Below are 20013 nucleotides of genomic sequence, written 5' to 3'. Positions count from 1 at the left end.
TTGCTCGACTTCCTGCAAGTTTAGAGCCCACCTTGTTTGAAGCACCCTTGTATCTCTTCAGCTACACAGGCAGGGCTGTGAAGTTCCCAGCCAACACAGGAGAGCTTGTGGGCGTGGCTGCCAAGCCTCTCTCTCAGATCTACTGTAAACAGATGTCGGTTTTGTGCTTTGTTCAGTGAACTAACTCTCTGGTAGAAGGGTTATGTTATTCACACCTTTGAGGTAAGTGGAGACTTTTCATGGAAGCTTTCCAGCCTCTGTCACCCTCCTTGCCACTTTCCCTCTCCCAGCCAGCAGTGTCCTTGGTCACGAGCTCTCAGATGACAAGGAGATGTTGGAGGTCATCTGGCTCAAGTCCCTGGACTGAGAGACGGAGAAATTGATCCCGAGCAAAAGCAAACCGGCTAGGGTTACATGGCTAGGGTGACAGCCTTTAAAAAAGATGAAAAAAGATCACAACCCAGGTGATAATTGCTCACTGATTATTTTACAAGTTATACATCAGGAAGGAAAAGGAGAGCATCTGGGGCTGGAGAGATGGCTCAGTGGTTAAGAGCACATGGTGGCTCACAACCATCTGTAATGAGATCAGATGCTCTCTTCCGGTGTGTCTGAAGAGAGCAATGGTGCATTCACATATAAAACAAACAAATCTTTTTAAAAGGTAACATCATTATGATTTATAAATGTCTGATAAAAACATCTGAAGCACAAGCTTCAGAAAATTGGGTTACAATAAAGGTGGAGAACTAACTGGATGGAAGGTGAATTGTCTCCTTTTGATAAGTATTTCATATGTGCGAATAATTACAACTCGGACGGCCTTTGAACTTCTCATGTGGATGTTTCTCATCATCACAGCATCTGCTAGAATATATCCAAAGGTGGCCATTGCTTGGTCTTGACAGTCCAGTCCGTAACAGAAACATTGTGAGCCAGGATAACATCAAAAAGATGGGAGTGTCCTGTTCAGGAGTCAGGAAGCCGAGCCTGCAGGCCAGGCTCCCGTTAGGAGGAGCGTCACTCCCTCCTCCCAAAGGCAGAAGGAAGAAGGGTGAGGGCAGATAAAGTGTCCATCCTCGAACAAAGCTTGGCTAATGCTTGGGGCTAATGCTCCCAAGTACTCCCACTTCCTGTGGCTAAAGTTAGGTCTATTCGATATGAATATCATTTTTAATCCATGACTGGGCAGACAAGGAAAAGGAGGAGGCCCCATTCAGCCATCCCAGGGGAGAAGGCCAGAGGGAGATGCTCATCTGTGCTTGTAATGGGTGGCAAACTGCTTGGGAAGTTACCAGTTTCTTTGGTGACTTACAAAATGTTGATAGTGTCTTGCAAATGAGTCACCTTAACTCCAGCCTTTAATTCTGAGTCTAGCAAAATTATCTTCTACAACAAAAGCTTCCCCTGATTATTTGTCTTTAGCTGAAAGTTTATATTACTAAGATAAACAAAAATCCAGTATTCTTGCCATAAATAGAATGTAACTATTAGGGTAAATAAATCATCCCAAACAGTATTATTAAACTTTAGCTAGATGCTGTGGCCCGAGTCTTTTTGTGCCCAGGAGGGAGATAAGGATGGTAAACATTATCGAGGTGTAGCCTCAGTCTTTCTCCTGGATGGATTCAGAATGGCAATGGTTTGAAGACATATTGTATGACTGTATGCTGAGTGAAGGCTATTGTAGTCGTTCTGAATTATTGTAACATAGGAAGTGTCAGAGATAATCTGGTCCAACTCATTGAGCTTACACTGAATGAAACTCATCTGCAAAGGCATCACTCATGAGGCATATGGGTGTGTTGCAGTGAATATTAAATATGATGACTTATCCCTTTGTCGGCCTCCGAGGTCTCACTCTGTGGACCTCGCTCTAGTGTGGAGCCAAGCACACAGACTTTGTCACATAGTCGGCAAGTCGTATTCTCTGCATGGTTCCCTTCCCAGGCGGTTCACTCTGCACACCCTGTTGCTTCTGTTCCAGGTGGATACAACCGCCCTGGCGTGTTTCTTTCCTCCACATGACTCCAAAATTCGGTAGCTTTTATGCAGGTTTATATGTTAAATTCTCAACCCACAAACCCTCTACGCTTAAGATTACATCCAATGGACAAAGATACAAACTGTCCTTCTATGAGATAAAATGACCCACAGAAACCCTTAAAAAATATTCATATCTACCTATGGCCAATTACGGCCACCAGGATCTAGATCCTCCTTTTCCAGCTCCATCATACTTATCTCCCGAACCCCCTTTTCTCCTCCTTTTCTGGTTTCCTAGCCTTTTCTCCACCTACCTCTCCAATCATGTATCACCTTAACATAAATCTACATGGGTGATGCAGGTATCCTAATTAACTTTGACCAGGTATCTTCTTCTTTTTCAGTGTCTCCTGTGGGTGTTGTCACCGTGTATCTGTCTTCTTGAGAGAGTTCCCATCTAAGGCAGCTGACATCCCAAAGAACTCCCTTTTGTCAGTGAAAGGAGGGATTATATTTGGCAACCCTTCCTTCTCACTCCTAATGGAGACTTGTAGACTGAATTTTAAGAGACTTATGGACTCAAGGGGTCCCCTAGTGGGTCGGACTCTGATTGGCTATGGCTGTAATCTACTGGCTACACACACCTTTTCTCCTTTCTGCCACCCCACTTCCTTACGCTTAACAGTTCTCCCAAGGAACCCTCTGGGCAGCTAGCTTCATCCTCCATTTTTATCCTAGGATCTTCTTTATAGGAACCCCAATTAAAAATAGCAGGCACCCTAATTAGCTTTGACCATTAGCTTGGCATAGCCTGGAGTCATCAGACAGAAAAAATCCCTGTTTCAGTGAGAGCATGCCTTTGGGAGATTGTCTTGATTATTAATTAATGTAGGAGAACCTGGCACCATCGTAGGCAGGTGAGGTGGTCTTGAGCTCTATAGGAAAGCCAGCTAAACATAAAACTGTGGAGAAGCCAGCAAGTAGCATTCCTTCTGATTCCAGGTTTCCTCAATGATGGACTATGACCTGCAAGTGTAAGCTAAATAAATCCTTCCTGCCCCTAGTTTCTTTAGGGTCCTCTAAAACCTGGGTTATCCCTGATACTTCTGCAGTGTAAAGTTGAGTCTTAGTGGGAACACAGCTCCTTACACCTGAGAAGAAGGTTAAGTATTATTTGATCAAAAGTAGGTATCGTCCTAAGTAACAAAACAAACAACAGAAACCAAGGCAGTTTACCCTTCACGGTCTTCTTCTCAGTCAGTATGGAAGAGTTGTAAGGAAAGTTACCATAGTAATCAGTACCCTTCTCATCTGAACAATGGGTTCAGCCAGATATGATGCTGCCCCCTTGTAGCCCTGGCACTTAAGGGTTAAGCCAGGAGAATCCTAAATTCTGTCCCAGTCTGGACTACAAATACCAAGTGAGCAGGGGGTACAGAGCATGGGGTGGAGGGGTAGGGAAGCAGAGGCTTACTGTCCAACAAGATCCATGGAGTCAGCAGGAGTCTCAGGAGCTGCTGCCGGATGTGCTGAGGCAAAGGCCCCATGCTGGGCCCCCCATGTACCAACCTGGCCAGAGCCCACTCCACCAAGGAGGCAGCAGTCTTGAGCTTGGTGGCTCCTCACTGGGGAACGTTGCCCAATAGTCTGCAGAGAAGCTGTGAGACCAGAGATGTGACTGTCACCGCTTCTGATGCGGTGTCTGGAGGGCTGTCAGCTGTGAGGCAGGGCACAGTCTGCCCTTGTGGCTGAAAGTGGGGGAAGGGCTCGCCTGTCGTGCCTACAAACTACAGGAAGGATGAAAGGAGCCTCTGAACACAAGAGGCCTGTCAACATTCAGGGCATCATTTCTTCAGGGGCCCTGCCATGTCCTTTCAAGGTCCTGTAAAACTCAAAGGCTGAGGTCAGTGGCTTCTGTGAACAGAATCGCCCGTTGCTCCCTTTACTCCAAAGTCCTCCCTAGTTTGTTTCATCCTCAGTAATGAAACCAAGGCCTAGAGTGCACAAAACCAGTGCCTTCTCACACAGCATCTAACCCATTCTCTAGGAAATTAATGTTTTTCTAAGATGAGATTTTTTTCTTTTTGCGTGAAACTTCTCTGAAAGGGAACTTGCATGCCCACAAAATGACAGATACAATGCTTTCAGGTTTCTCTTTTAAAAAGCTAAATGCCAAGACATCCTGGTGCCAAGGTATTACTTTAACATTTAAAGCCCATAGTATTCCCTAATTTTAATAATAGAAACCCAAGATGAGGGGGCCAGAGAAATGGCTCCATGGTTAAAAGAGCTTACCACCTAAGCTCAGTAGCCTGGGTTTGATCCTAGGAACCCACATAAAAAGTCAGATGTGGTGTACCTCTGTGTTTCCAGCACTTCTTCGGGAAGTGATAAGGCAGAAAGAGAAAAACCAACTGGAAGCTTATGGGCTAGCCTGGTCTGTGCAGCATACTGAGAAGACATAGAAACACTGCTTCAAACCCAGTCAGAGGCTGAGGACAGCTCCCAACGCCGTCTTCTGATGTCAGCACGTGTGCACATAAAGTCAACACATTCACACAAGAACTCAAGATAAACAAGAGACTCTCGTAAACCAATTGTGTAATTCATTCATTTGACAAAGGCTTTGCTGAGCATTGGTTAGTGTGGTCAAGTGTAACCAGATAGTTCCAGGGCCCGTCACAGGCTGGGACCCTTTCTCAGACTTGTCCCTCCTTTATCTGTCAACTCCGGTCTATCACAGGGTAAAGGCTGTGTCAACTGGCTGCAGTTCTCAGTGTTTCTGGCCTGTGGATGTGAGTAAGCACCCTATGCTGTTTGAGTGTTGAAGCTAGTCTGAAATTCTTGCTTTGTGCAAATATCTCCAGAGCCGCTCTGCTGGAGTCATTTGAGCTCATTAAGCCTGATCTGTAATTCATGGACAGCATCCGGAATACAGGGCAATCTATTTGTTTGAAACAGTATCGTCTGGGCTGACTTAGCCTGTGTGGCTCACCGCCTTAAATTTGCTATGTACCTGAACCTGTGCTAGAATTTGAACCCTGGGTCTTCTTTTTGCCGGGCAAGCACTGCTACCTACTACATCCCTCCTCCTTTTATGGATTTCTACCCCTTGCAGGTTTGAAGCTTTCTATGTAGACAAAGCTAGCTTTGAACTTAGATCCTTCTTCTGCCTCCCAAGTGCTGGGACTAAAGGTGTGCACCACCATGCCTTACTCTGTTATTGGCTTCTTGGTAGACCCTTTCCTGTCCCAGCAAAGGGAAGGAGGAGGAAGGTCAACTTGATAGGATTTAGAGTCACCGTAGGCCTGTCTGAGGGATTTAGTTGGGATGGGAGACTCACCCACAGATGTGGGCGGCAGCATCATGTCTTGGGCTGGGGTCCAGGCTGAATAAAGGGGATGCATGCTGAGCGTCAATACTCACCTCTGCTCCAGGCCATGGCTGCAGTGTGACCAACCTCTGCCTTATACTCCTACCGTGCCTTTCCACCATGATAGACCAAATCTTCTCCAAAGACTGCCCCCAAATAAACCCTTTCTTCTGTGAGTTTCTTTTGTCACGTGTTTGGTCACAACAGCAAGAAAAGTAACTAAAACAGAGGGGAAGGAAGGAAGGAGCTGCTTAAATAGCCAAATATTCTGCAAAGAAACCAACTTCCAGCCACTTAGACTGGGAGTTATAGTGTGGTTGTTAATAACACATAGTGTGTCAGCAAGAGAGCTTGCTTGCTTTTTAGTGTTAGGAATCAAACCGGGGCCTTAGGCGTGTTCTGTCACTGAGTCACACCCCAGCACTGATCTTTTTATTTATCTCTATCCTGATCTTCTAGGCAGTTGAGAAAGCATTACCCATTCCTCCTGCCTTCCTCTAACTGTATGGGGCCCATTGCCCCAAGGAACCAGGTTCCAGACACCAGCAGCGGAAGGAAGCCTTGTGTTCCTGTGGCTAATGACTTGCTTGTTGGCAACTCGCTATGGTGGACAAAGTGTCACCAGCTTAGGAGGGAGCAGCGTTTTTCTGGTTTTTCTAAACTGTTAGGGACAGATCCAAGACTCTCATTGTCCACCATATTTCTGTGGATAATCACGTTTGGATCTGAATTATGTCTGAATTAATGAGTATTAATAAAATTGTAAATGATTCTATTAGTGAGAAATTATGTTCTTGTTGACCATTCATTGTGTGTGCTCATGTGTACCATGGAGCATGTGCAGAGGTCAGAGGACAATTTGTGAGAGTCAGTTCTCTGCCTTCACCATGCCAGTCCTTGGGGTGGAGCTCTGGTCTTTAGGCTTTATGAAAAGTGAACTATCTTACTGGGTTTTTAGAGAATATATTTTTTATTTTATGTGTGTGAGTGTCCTGTCTGCATATACACCTTCATGACAGAAGAGGGCATCAGACCTCCTTACAGATGGTTGTGAGCCATTATGTGGATGCTGGGAATTAAACTCAGGACCTCTGGAAGAGCAACCAGTACTATAACCTCTGAGCCATCTCTCCAGCCTTTTAGAGAATAATTTTTAAAGGAGTCTTTTTTTTTAATATGTTTTTTAAAAAGTGAAGGGAGGTAGTGTAGGATGGAGTGCTTGCTGGCACACAATAGCTCCAAGTGTTAATATTGCTGAGGGGGAAAAGCAGATAAACAAATGCCCAATAGAGAACCAGCGGCAACAGAGTTGTGCAGAATCTAATGATCAATCTAATCCCCAGCACCTGAGAGCCAGTAGAGACAAAATAATCACCATAATTTAGAAGGCCTGGGAAGAACTCCTGGCTAACTCAATTTTGTGAGTCTTGTCACAGCTCATTGAAAATCCTGGTGGATACAAACCCTTCCTCCTACCTTATACCCATGCCTGGACAGAGTCAGACGTGGAACGAGATTTCTGTGGTTTTTGGAGTTTTCAACCTTTTTGATACTTGTTTTCCTTGAATTTTATTTAGTCTGATGCCTTCACTTGGCGCCTCTCCTGCCAGCGGTCTTAATCCTGAGAGTAGATGATCTGGGTCAGTTCTGAGCCCTTGACCCACAGTGATCTAGCACACTTTCACTGCTGTTACAGATGAGGAACAGGCATAGAATGGTGAGGTTAGGGTTAGAATATATGGACTTGTAGCTCAGAGGGATTTGAGTTCCAAGTTCTCTATCATATAAGCTTGGGGGGGGTGGAGGGGGATGATCTGGGTTGGAAGATGCTAGAAAAGGGAGGGTGTCTTAAAACTGGAGAGGAGGAAATAGCCCTGTGTTAAATGGAAGAGGGTCTCCCCTCATCCTCTTATGTGTGGATCAAAACAAAGTGAGCGATGTTTTTATGTCAAAGTCAAGTTGATGAAGTCAAGCCCCGGCTGAGAAGCACACATAAGAACACAGACTCCTTCTGCTGACCTCTCTGCGGAGAAGGCCCAGATGGAAGGGCCAGCATCAAAGCTTTGAAACCACCACAGCTGTTTGCCTGGGAGAAGATAAATCAAAAGGCTCGAGAGATCTGGTTCAAATTGAGTAATTATAAACAACTAATCAGAGAGCTTTGCTGTCAAGTCAGGGGCTGCACCCTCTCTATCAGTGGGTTTTTGATGTTCTGGTTGGCTCCTTATTTAATAGAGAAGTCTGTGATTAAATAATGGGGCTGTTCTGACGCTAATCAATTTAATCTCAGCCATTTAAGGTGAAGGCAGACTTCACCATTTGCCCTCATCCCTGAGAAAGGAGCTGGAAGAACCCAGTGCCCACACGACTGAAGGTATCCAAGGGGCTCTGCGGACACCTCATGGGGTCTGGGCAGTTAGGAGAGTCATATTTCAGCCTAGAACTCTGCATCTGCCAAGCTGCAGGCTTCCCCTCCTCTTGCCAACCCCGCCACCTTCTCAGAGTCAGATGGTTGCAAAGCAATGATTGCCATGGTAATGGGAATAATAGTGATCACAATAATGACCACATGACTACTGTCCAGCTCTCTCACTGCACACCTGGACCTGTTTTGTTTGTTTGGTCTTTTTTTTTTTTTTTTTTTTTTTTTTTTTTTTTTGACACAGGGTTTCTCTGTGCAGCCCTGGCTGTCCTGTAGCTTTCTTTTTAGACCAGGCTGGCTCTGACCTCAGAGATCCATCTGCCTCTGTCTCCTGAGTGGTGGGACTGAAGATGTGTACCACTACCATCCAGCTATGTTCTGAATATTTTACACCCTTTCTTAAAATATCCCTAGGGTGGAAAAACTAAAGTTTAGAGACACTGATATATCTCTCACACCTAGGATCTCCCTGACAAAGTAGTATATTCTCAATTAATATTCATTTAAATGAAGGAATAAAATAACTTGTTCGGAATCATACCAAGTAGCAAATGGCAGGTACACACACACACACACACACACACACACACACACACACACACAGACACACACACACAGACACACACACACACACACACACACACACACACAGACACACACACACACACACACTTATTCGAGATAGAGACTTTCTACTCTTAACTGCTGTGTAGACCAGGCTAGTCTTGAACTTGCTATGTGCTATGTAGATCAAACTGGACTTGTAATTGCTTATCCTCCTGCCTCTACCTCTGAGGTTATAGACATGAATACTCTTGCCTGTCTTGTTTTAAGTAAGTACGTAAATGCATTTTTAGGCCATTTTTCAGATATTAACCTGAAGAAAACACATCTTAGCAGATAGGACGTAGAGAAGAAATCAGCTATGTGACAGAAAGTGGTTGGACCTTAAAAAAAAAAAAAAAAAAAAAAGACCAAAACAAAACAAATCCTGCTCTGCTCTCGCTCAAGTCCTTTGCTCTTGGAACTAATCCCACAGTGTTTACCTAAAGTCAGGGGAAGTGACAGCTAGTGAACAATCATTGGATCCTAGTAGGTGCCTGGTTCTACTGCGTTTCTGTTCCGTGCATGTAGGAGACACCTAGTGATTTTCCTTTGCAGCTAAGGCTAACACCCTCACAGCATTTCAAGATTTAGTCATGAGAGAAGAAAAACCAGGGCAGGTGAGATTCATGTCGTCAGGTTCAGCCCAGTACGGAGTCTTCTGAAAAATCTACCAGTGGACAACTGGACCAGTGCTCTTCATAAACAGCTTCCCCAAACAACTGAAAAGCAGTTTGTTCATGGACCATTTACCAAAGGAATTCAGATGTATGCCTTGGGTTGTCTAAAGGTGGCCAAGCCTGAAAGGAGATAGCCCTGTAGCAGCCTAAGGGACAGTAATTATAGAAACAGGTCCAGGAGATGAAGGGCAAAGGTGATGCTGGTAGAGACAGAGATGACGTGAAAGTCACGAGTTTCCAGCGTAGGTCACCAAATCCATCCTGGCTTCCTCGAGTTGCCATGACGCTTTGCAGCCAAACATGCAAAAGGTGCTGCTTCATGATGTGGTCACAAAGGAGGCTCCTGGTGTTTCGTTGGTTGAAGAAGAGGGTTTTGCAGCACCCAAAGGCTTCTAGAAAGTATCTGTAGTCTGTGGACCATGGCAGTAAGAAGCCAGATGCTTCCCCCGGCGCCCATTGTCCCTACTGTCTCCTGGGTCACTGCTTTTACTTCCCCTGCCCCTGAGTTGGGAACGTTGGTTTGCCCTTTGTAGTCACTTCAGGTTACAGTCAGCTGCTCTCCTCTCAGCCACCGGCAAGACTTGGATGAGCAGAGATCACATCTTCCCTTTGCGCAGGGTCCAGGCATGGACAAGCATTTTGACTCAGAGGTGACTTTTCTTGAGCACATTAGAACCTCTTTCTTGCAGGAGGCATGCATCTCATTAATGCCCCCCCCCCACTGCTCCCTGAGCCAGTGTCTGCCCTACTATGATTTCCTTTACACATCTGTATATTTTGAGGAAAATAAGTACTCCCACTGGTAAGGAAAATGTTCTCTTTTATCTGGACAGTAAGAAATTTGAGGTTGAAGAATTCAACATTCAATAACACACACCTCCTTGGCTTGGAGGCTTGGATTGGTTTGGGCCAGGTGGTTGGCAGAAGGCAAGGAGCATCACGTCAAGAACGCAGGCCTCCTTTATCCATCTGTTTTGCTTTGTCCATTGAGTCACCACACAGGAATTATTCACCAGTCTCTCAGCACAGGGTGCTGTGGAGGAGCCTAGAAACTCGTGTGCAGAATTTGGAGACAGAGGAGCCCAGTCACTGGACCTACACAGAGGCTTTCTCATAGCTGCGAAGAAAGTGGATGGCGATTTCCCACCAGTAAACTTGACAGATAGAACAGAGCGGAACTTGGCTCCTCAGATTGGCTAGGAATACATCAGAGCAAACATGTAATTATACAGCACACACAACAACCAGCATCCTCCCCAAACACTCTCGGACTAACCTGTCTGTGGCTTGTGATTCATAGAAGTAAAATGGCTGTTGCCCCCAAAGCAACAGTGGCAACGCTTAAGTGACAGAAAAGAGCTTAGTGTACACAGTGCTTCCAAATAGTCACAGAGGAAGAACATCGTCAGCAAGGTGTCTCCTCAGCCTTCAGCTTCCTCTCAGGTCACACGTGTGACCCCAGGCCTGGGTGCAGGCTGGCCTGAAAGATGGGGTCTGCTTAGCATAGAGTCAGGTGGGCCTGGGTTGGATCCAGGCTCTGCCACTTGCTTATTATAAAATCAGTGGCCTCTCAGAGCTTCTGTCCTAGTTTCTCAGGATAGAGAACTTTCTAGCTCTCACCTGCCTCACAGTGGGGTTGTCGGGCTCAAAGGAGAGCCTACAGATAAATCTGTCTGTCAGAGGCATGCTGTAATGTCTATTAGACTGAAATGTCACTTTCATTATAGGTCTGATTAGACCATACACGAACACGGTCTCTCTGTGTCTTTGTCAGTATCTCTGGGGCTTGGTTCTGGCTGGTTGACGGCTTCCATGAATTGCTCTATAGATCATCAGCGTGAGCCCAGATTCCCAGTACTTGAGAAATTCCGGGTCCTGGTTGGATGTGCCGTGTGTTCCTGTGGCTCCTCCACTGCACACCTTCATCACTAGGGTCTGCTGAGCTGGAATGGCTGCCATTTGGTCCTTTCCATTGTCCACTTGGAGTTTGAGGCTCTTGATGGGAGCAAGGCTCTGAAAAGGGTGCAAGGCAGCAGAGATCAGCTAGTACCTTACCAGGTTTTGTGCAAGCATTGGGACCTACATCTCATCCTCAGCACCCACATACAAAGCTAGGTGTGGCAGCATGCACCTAGAATCCCAGCTCTGGGTTGTAGAGACAGAAGGATTCCTAGGGTTTGCTGACTTGCCAATCAGTTCAGGTCCTAGAGCTCATGTTGGATGCCTCACAACCTCCTATAACTTTAGCTTGAGAGGTCCAAAGTGTCTGGTTTCTGTGGAACTTGTACTCACACCCATATAATCCCCCACTCTACATAATTAAAAACATTAACATTTTAAGGTTGAATGTGATTGAAGAAGATGCATGAGATTGACCTCTGACCGCCACACACACATGCACACATGTGTGTGCTCACAAAAGGTCAAACACTAGAGAGAAAAGTTATCTGGTATCTGATCTCTGCCTTGCCTGACTCTTTCACAGTAGAAATCACAATGTGAAATTTCTCTTCCTTTTTATTCCCCATCAGTAGTCAGGAAGTATGCCATGCCTGTGCTGGTTTCCAGGACCCAGAGCAGCGGTTGGTACAGAAGTAGTTGGTGAACGTAAAGGGGCTGAGTGATGACTTAATGATGCTTTGAGTTCTAGCTGCAGACTTCTTAGTTTTTGCTTGCAATCCCAACACTTAGGAGCCATAGATAGCCTAGTCTACATGCCAAATTCCAGGTGAGACTCTTTTTAAAAATATACAAAACCAAAAAGCCCTTCTGACTTGTTTGTTGCAATGAGAATCAACAAGAAACTCGTTTCTCATAATCCATGTGGCTTTTCTCTTGTAACTTGTATGGGTTCTTCCTTCCTTCTTTCCTTCCTTTCTTCCTTCCTTCCTCCCTCCCTCCCTCCCTCCCTTCCTTCCTTCCTTCCTTCCTTAACTAAAAGTTATTTTATGTGTGTGGATGTTTTGCTTTCATATATGTCTGAATGGCATATATGTGCCTGATACATGCCAAGGCCAGAGGTGTTAGATCCCCTGGGACTAAAGTTATAGACTGTTATAAGCCACATGGGTGCTAGTGAACCAGCCAGTGCTCTTAGATGCTGAGCTGTCTCTCCTGGCCCCCGTGTATGATGTGGCTGTCTTCTGTTTTTCTGTTTGTTTTGAGACATGATCTCACTGTGTAGCCCTGGCTGTCTTAGAACCCATTATGTAGGTAAAGCTGGCCTCGAACTCATAGAGATCTGCCTGTCTCTGCCTTCCAAGTGCTGGGATTAAAAGTGTGTGCAACCATGCTTAGCTGCCATGTGGGTTTTTTAAGATCATTCTTAGATGGCTCCAGCATCATTGAAAAGGCCGTTAAAGGTCATCTAATCATCATGCTTGACTCTTAGAGCCCGGGAAAATGTCTAACAGAGTGGCTGTCACGGACTGGTGGCTGAGGGTTAGAAGAGAGGTTCTAGGCTCCACATCCAGCACTGGGTAATCAGTGGGACTGTTCTAGAGGACGCTGGGGCTGCAAAGATGAGAGCTCATCTGCCTTCTTCCTCATCAGCTGGCCTCTAGAGAGAACTGTGTGCTCGTCTGCTTCACATGCTACTTGAGCCCTAGGAATACAGTTTGTAACGTCACAAAATATATATAACCTGCCAACACCAGGCAATGCCCTACCATGGTTTGCCTTACATGTGGGTTTGCACAGGGCCTGCCACTTATTCTAAATGCCACCCACCTCATCTGTAGCGCCCACAGTGGTTGGGCCTGGTGAGTGCTGTTTTGGGTTTATAGATTACCCCATTCCTACCCCATCAAGGTCCCAGCTGTGGTACTACAACATCTCAAGGCAGGACAAGCTAAAGACAGGGAGGTCCTGGATCCCTCTGAGCAGCAGGACCTCCTTGCCGCTGTTGTCTGTATCGTCACTTAGCACACCTTGCTGTTGATACACATCTGCCTGCTCTCCCCACGGTGCCGTCTTCAGGACAGTACTCCAGGCAGAAGACTCCACTGAGCGTTTCCAGTGGTGTATAAGATGTGAACTCTTGCCATGCACACTATAAACTGCCTTTGGGAATAGAATCCTGGATTTTGAGGATCATACCATAGCTTGTAACTTCCAGCACATTGCTGATCTCTGCTGACCTCAGTTTCTTTACCTGGGAACAATTTCTTGCCATACCCAACTCAAGAAGTTATCCCATTGGCTGGATGGAGTGGTACATGACTGTAGGTGATTGGGAGGCTGAAGTGGAAGGATTGTTTGAGGCCAGGAATTCCAGGCCGGCATGAAAAACATAGACTATGTCAAAAAAGATGAGCACAAATATGTGTGCGCGCACGCGAACACACACACACACATACACACACACACACACACACACACACACACACGGGATCACCATATAAACCAATGAATTAGTTTCTCTGACATCCTAGTGCTGTTGGTTTTTATTGTAACTGAATGATGAATTAATAAGGATTAGTTCCCTTATGAGCATAAAGCATCCTCAGATACAAGTGTGCATGAAGTGTCTGTCAACATCTTCTTGAGGGTTCCCACCAGGGACCCTGAGTGTCCGGACTATTTGCCTTTTGAATATGCGCATCATCCCAGAATGGCTGAGTTTGCATCCCAGTGAAGAACTTTCAACATTATCTCTGAACCTTGATTCTGCGGCAGTTGGTATCACTTCAGTGGGAAAGCTTAGAGACCCCATAACTGCGCCGGTCAGGAGGACCAGGTTCATTCTCAGGGTTTTAAGTAGGTAGCTGGCTTTATAAGAAGAAACTCCAGTCTACTCCCCATCTTCATCTTCATCAGATTAGAGAAGACCTTTATTACTGTACTTCCCAAATCTTTAAACCTACTTTTAGAGCACCAGATGGGTGCTAGGACCCCACTTTGTATTGTTGTAGAGACTTTGAATGTAGCACAGGCGTAACACACTCACTTAACATGCGGAAGGCCCAGGTTTGACACCCGGTGCCAGGAAAACCAAAGATGTATTTACATTCCTCTCTTTCGGGCTGATGTCACCACTGCCCTGCCACCCCAACCTTGGAGTTAAGAGTCATTCAGAGAAGTGACTTTCTAATCCGGGGATCGAGGTGTGCAATCACATCTGCTGTCTCTCTCTTGCAAGGACACTCTTGAACCGTGGGAGTTGCCAACCTGTACCTTCCTGGAAGCAGACACAGAGCTTGGCATATACCAGATACCCGGTCTGCAAGCGTTCATTCCAGTGATCATGGGCGGTTTTGATCTCTGTCCAATCCCTGCCTTTGTTCAGATCAGAGTTCTGAAGGAGAAGAGGAGGTGGTCTTCTCTGCAGGTTACAGACTCCAAATGTCTCCAGACAGTCCTGTAACTTCACTGCAGGAGTTTTGGTCTTCTGGCAGCATCTGTACAGATGTGAGAACCCAGGAAACACTTGCCTCAGGCGAACTTGAGGATACAGAAGATACTTGAACACATCTTGGATGTGCTTTCTTGTAGCTTATAAACATCTTTTCTGCTCTATAAAGGAGAAAATATATTTCAGCATCTAACTTAGTTAGCTGATGTGGCCATAATTGTAGGGATTCATTTGAAGTATCTGTGGTAGAATAATGGAGTGAGGGTGGGAGGGAGACAATGCAACACACACACACACACAGATTGATTGATTAATTGATTGATTGATCGATCGATTGACTGATTGTGATGGCATGACTAAGAATAAGCGTGCAAACCAATCGCCTCACCACATAGTTTAATAATTCCTCATGGTTCTCAGACCTACGACTTTGCATCGTTGACTGAAGCTTTTGGTTGACACATAGAAGTGATAAGAACTCCATGAGTTATTTGATTTGATTTCTTCCTTAATCAAAGCTGCAATCCTGTTTACATTTGAATTTTGTCTTTTCATTTGTCTTGCAGCGGAAACGGAAGCAGAGTGCCCAGGATGCTGTCAGCCTGTGCAGTCTTGACATAAGTGTAAGTTCAGTTCTTTCTACTTCCCACTCCTCCCCCACCTCCCCCCCACCCCGCCCCCGGCACACCACAGCACCGCTTTTAGTATGAAAGTCATCTGTTACCACACTGCGTGCTGACATCCAACTGTGGAGATGTGACTGACAGGATTTTTTTTTTTTTGTTTTTAATCTCTTTTTCATTTTACAGGAGAAAGTTGTATAGCCAACTTGAACTTAAATCCAGCGAATTTATTGCCTATGTGTTTTCTCTCAAAATGAATTATAAACTTAGGCATCTGGGTAGCATCTAGGCTAATCCCACTATGCATTTCGAGACACTGGTTCAAGAAGATAGATCGGGTGTTTTTCCTTTGGGAGGTGGGTGGAGTCAGTAGCCTGGCCTGATTCCAGCAGCTGGATGGCCCAAAGGCTGGAAGAAGATTCTTGTAGTAGGTGAGTGGGTCTGGGTTCAACAGATCTTAGTTAAGATCCTGTGCTAAGCATTCATGAGGAGTGATTCCGCATCTGGAACATCAGGCTGAAAAGATCCACCTGACTCAGTGAGTGAAATGTAACAAGGAAAATGAGAATACCAAACATGACACCTGATGTTTGAAAAGCAGAAAACCTTAGCTACATTGTGTCTGTCTGCAAAAGAGCAGCTTGCAGAAGAGGCTCAGTGATTTGGGCTGAGAGCTCCCTTGGATTTCTGAGATGTTTCATTTTGCTGACTTCCTGTGCCTGGGCTCTGGTCCTACCACTGACCGAAGCAATTGAGAAGCCACCCTGGGGTGAGGGCTAGAGTGAGACCCTGGGCGTCTCAGGTTCCTCCCGTCCTCCTATCTCTTCTTCTGAGAGACTATTTGGGATCTACTACTCATGCAGTGTGGATCCCTGTAACATTGTGGTGTTTCCTACAGAGACTGCGAAAGTACTCTATGATGTGTGAAGGCTCAGCGTCTTCATGTGGTTAGACAATGGGTCTTCTAAAGCCATTGTGAAAACCAGAAGCTCCTTGACTATGAATTACTAGGTTCTCATTTAGTGCCACTTATTTGCCCAATATGAGCAATGCTCTTTTAGCTATTTTTAACTGTCAAATCTCCTGATGTAATAGCCTTGGTGGAGTTATCCTGAGCTGGCTGCTAATCATGTACATGAGTGTCTTTATTTCACCATATGGTGTTTATCTATCTTAGTCTTTGAGACCATCAGATTGATGGAGTTGGGCCAATTTACCAGGTTGCCATGGTAACAAGATAGAAAGATGTTCTTCTGGGGTTCTCTTTATTCATTGGATATTGTGTTCTTGACGGGAAGCTATGGAACGTCTCGTATCAGCAGTAAGATTTATTGTGTGTTTGGGTACTTTTAATTTTGTGGAACTTTAGACCTTTACAACTTTTAGGATCTACAGAGTTGTTTTTGTTTTAAAGTTCACTTTAAAAAAATATTTATTTTATATGAGTGTTCTGTCTTTACACACACCAGGAGAGGGGATCAGATCCCATAACAGGTTTTTTTAGTCACCACATGGGTGCTGAGAATTGAACTCAGGACCTCTGGAAGAGTAGTCAGTGCTCCTAACCACTGAGTCATCTCTCCAGCTGAATCTACAGATTCTTCAACCATCATGCAGATGAACTGTCCACCTGAGGGACCGAGCAAGACTCTTGTCCAGGCATTTCTAAGAGTCAGCCTCAGCCTACAGTTTCCTCAGCTGCAAGCTGGTGTTTGTTCTTCAGAGATGTCTGTCTCTTAATGTTTTGTTGTTGCTGCTGTTGTTTTGTTTGTTTTGTTTTTACTTGAGAACGACTGATCAGAAAGGATTATTGGTAGTTTTAAGTATGATTTAGTTTTTGTCTTGATCGGCACCAGTGGCCTTGTCTCCTTATCCAGGCCACCTAGGTCTCGGATAATGAATAATTTTGAGATAATGATTTTCTCCCTATGCAGTTACAGATGTTTCCTCTTATCTTGCTAACTCATGTATCATTCTTTGTCATAGTAATGAGATTTTTATAGGAAAAAAATAAACTCCCCCAGTTCACTAATAGGGCTACCTTAGGGGTTTAGCTATGGTTGGGCTGATTTTTGATTTGTTCGGCTTTTTATCTGAGTCTTGGCAAGCAGGTCTCCAGAACCTAGGCTGGGTTTCCTCCATTTGTTACCACAGAGTGTTATAATTGTACAAGGTAGAGACTGGAAGCTGTTGTGGGGGCTGCACTGCTCTTTCCATGAAATTGCTGTGTTGCAAGTTCCACTGACCCAAAGAGTCACAGAGAACTGACAGGAAGTGTGGGAAAACCAGGTGTGGCCAGGAATGAGTTTCTCACTTCAAACCTGATGCCCCTGGTGCACTCAGAAGAGATGAACTAAACTAAATGAAGTAGTGGGTGGAGTCGCCCCTGAGAAGACGTTTCACCGTAAATGCAACCATATCTAAAGATCTGAGCCCAGTGAATTAGTTATTCTGATAAGGAAGTAGTTTTTAATCGGTTGGTCAGTTTAGGCTTAAAGGGACTACGTCTTTGTGCTTTTAAGTGGCCATGTCCAGGAGAAGCCTTACAGCAACAGTCCTGAGGAGGTGGTGTTTCTGTTGTTGCTATTTCATAATTTTACCTGAAGACTCAAGCGATCCCCCTTGCTTCTGTAGCAGGGACTGAGGCAGCTGTAAGAACTGGCTAAAGAGTTGTTTTGTGGATAGTGTGTGTGTGTGGGGGGGGGGGTTGATTAGTGGCTCCTGGTGGCGGGTGTGAGGGTGCAGTGAGTCAAGTGACTCCACTTCCTAAGCGATGAGACAGCCACAGGATGTGTGCTTTGCACAAGGAATTGCTAGATAAGATGGGCATCTTTTGGGGTTAGTAGTCAGGTTCCCGGTTCATCATGCTGACAGCACAGCCTGCTTTTGGTCCTTTAGAATGAGAGGTGTGGGGGAGGGGGAGGGAAAGAGGAAGAGGGACAGAGAGGGACCCCCTCCCCTAAGGAGTAACCCCTTTAACGAACCGATTGTGATGTAAAAAGCTAGGCGTAGTTTGTGCCGGTGAATTCGCCCAGCCCATCGATTACTAAGTAACTGTCAAGCAAGGTGAGCAGGAGAATTTTTGAGTTTGAAGCTAGCCTGAGCTATAAATCACTCAAGATCTTAAATCACGTGTGATTCCTGGGCATTCGTAGATCCCAGCCTAGCCCCTTCCTTGAGAACTCCTTTTACAGGGGACATTAGAATGTCTTGAAGCCCAGGGAAGGATGACCTGCCTACAAAGAATTGTTATCTCACTGGGACTAGAACGTCTCCAGAGTTAACAAAATAATTGGGGTCTATTTTTCCCTCCCCACTTGAACTGATCCATCACCTGAGCCCCCAGCTTCCGGAGAGGATAGAACAGAGAGTATTTCAGAAACGAAAAATAAGGCAGCGTATATTTTTGAGAACAGTTTGCAGAGTGGAGAAGGCTCCTGGCAGCCGCCTCCTAACCTCCTCTCACGTCAGAGGATATGAGAGGGCTGCCGGTGGGGAGATCGTTTCTCCCTCTGCAATTTGCTGGTTTAAATCCTGATGGCTGAGAGATACCCGAATGCGGAGCTTGGCAGGAAAGCCAGCTGTGCCACCAACATGAGACAAAGATCCCTGGGCTGGACATAAAAAGCAGCTCCCAGTGATAATGCACCGGGAAAGGTGGACCGATGTCCACATTAGAAAATGAGGGATGCAGAGAGAGTAGAACACATGGAGGACCTACATCAAAGGAGCAGCTGTGTTCCTACATGTTACCTTCCCGTCATCATACATGTCCTATACAATGTTTGCAGTGCAAAACATTTCAGCCATACAGAATAGAATACCGAGAATGCGAAGCCCAGAATAGCAGTAGAGCCACTGAGGAAATACTGTTTGAACAGTAGAGCGTTTGTAAGCCTGACGGTTTGATATCCGTTGCTGCCTTCTACGCCCACAAACTTACTATGCCCATGCGTTCCCTGCGAGGCCTGGGGATTGAGCCCTGGGCCTCAGGCCCCATAAGCACATCCAGTTTTAAAGATTGGGATCATGGCACACATTAATTTAGTTTGGGACTTTTTACTTACTCTCTGAGAATACATCGCTATATCTTACAACATTCTTTTAAAACATGGTTTTTAAATAACTACGTCGTCAAATGAAGGTACCAAATTCATTCAGCTCATCCTTTCTTAGGAATTTATGTAAGCGGAGACTTCCTCTGTTATAAATAATACTGATGGGCGTTCGAGAATATGCCTGTGTAATCCCTTTACTCAACAGGATCAAGTCCAAGATGTGAAATTCCTGGCTCACTGGTTGTATCCCCTGAGCAGCCATATGTTCCTCCTGTCAGTGGGAGGTGGAAGCCATGCTAAAGATGCTGAGCGCCTTCTATAGAACCTGGTGGGAGGGACTCTGCTGCCTGGCCTATCCCTCTTCTCAAGCATCACCTTTCCCTTGCCAAGTCTGTGACCCTTGTCCCTCCTCTTCAGAGGGTCCTCTTGGCTGGTGGCTGTGAGCTGCTACTGATACTTCCTTCTGATGCTCATAGGCCTCCTCTGTGGAAAGCAGTGTCTGGACCCAAGATTGGGAGAGGAGCAAGTTTGAGCTCACAGCCTCCTTCTGTTTTCCTTGCCAGTTTGTAGGGACTGAGATAAACCCTACTGAAGCTTCTGCAGAGAATACTTGAGGAATCTGTATCCTGCCTCATACTTTAGAGTCCCTGCGGTTGTGACAATACGTCTTCTGTGGTCCCCTGTGAGGCACCTAGACATACTCAGATCTGGTTCTTTCCCTATCCTGACCAGAGTTGAGAAACAGCTCAGGTATAGCCTTTGTTCGGGAGAGTAATGTCAGGGCTCCCCCATTTACGTAGCCCCTCTCTGTGTATGCCTGGGGCCTTGTCATGGGACTTCCTGCTTCCATATGCCACCAGGTTCTCCTGGTGTATAATCCTTCCCTCCCAGGATCTGGAAGTACTCTCAAAGCAG

General features: G+C 45.6%; 1 protein-coding gene across 2 annotated transcripts in view; it reads left to right on the top strand.

Annotated features, from left to right (window-relative positions):
- Positions 1-20013, top strand: part of ARHGEF3 (Rho guanine nucleotide exchange factor 3) — a 268428-nt gene that overhangs the window by 117463 nt on the left and 130952 nt on the right. For both annotated transcript variants that reach the window (XM_080926025.1, XM_080926026.1), the window contains one exon: positions 14984-15040. In XM_080926025.1, the coding sequence (XP_080782151.1) occupies positions 14984-15040 (57 nt within the window). The remainder of the gene's footprint in view (positions 1-14983; positions 15041-20013) is intronic.

The sequence above is a fragment of the Micromys minutus genome (assembly GCF_963924665.1).
Source record: "Micromys minutus genome assembly, chromosome: 12".
In the NCBI taxonomy this organism is placed as follows: domain Eukaryota; kingdom Metazoa; phylum Chordata; class Mammalia; order Rodentia; family Muridae; genus Micromys; species Micromys minutus.
The sequence above is the reverse complement of the archived record's forward strand: the minus strand, read 5'-3'. Positions and strand labels throughout refer to the sequence as shown.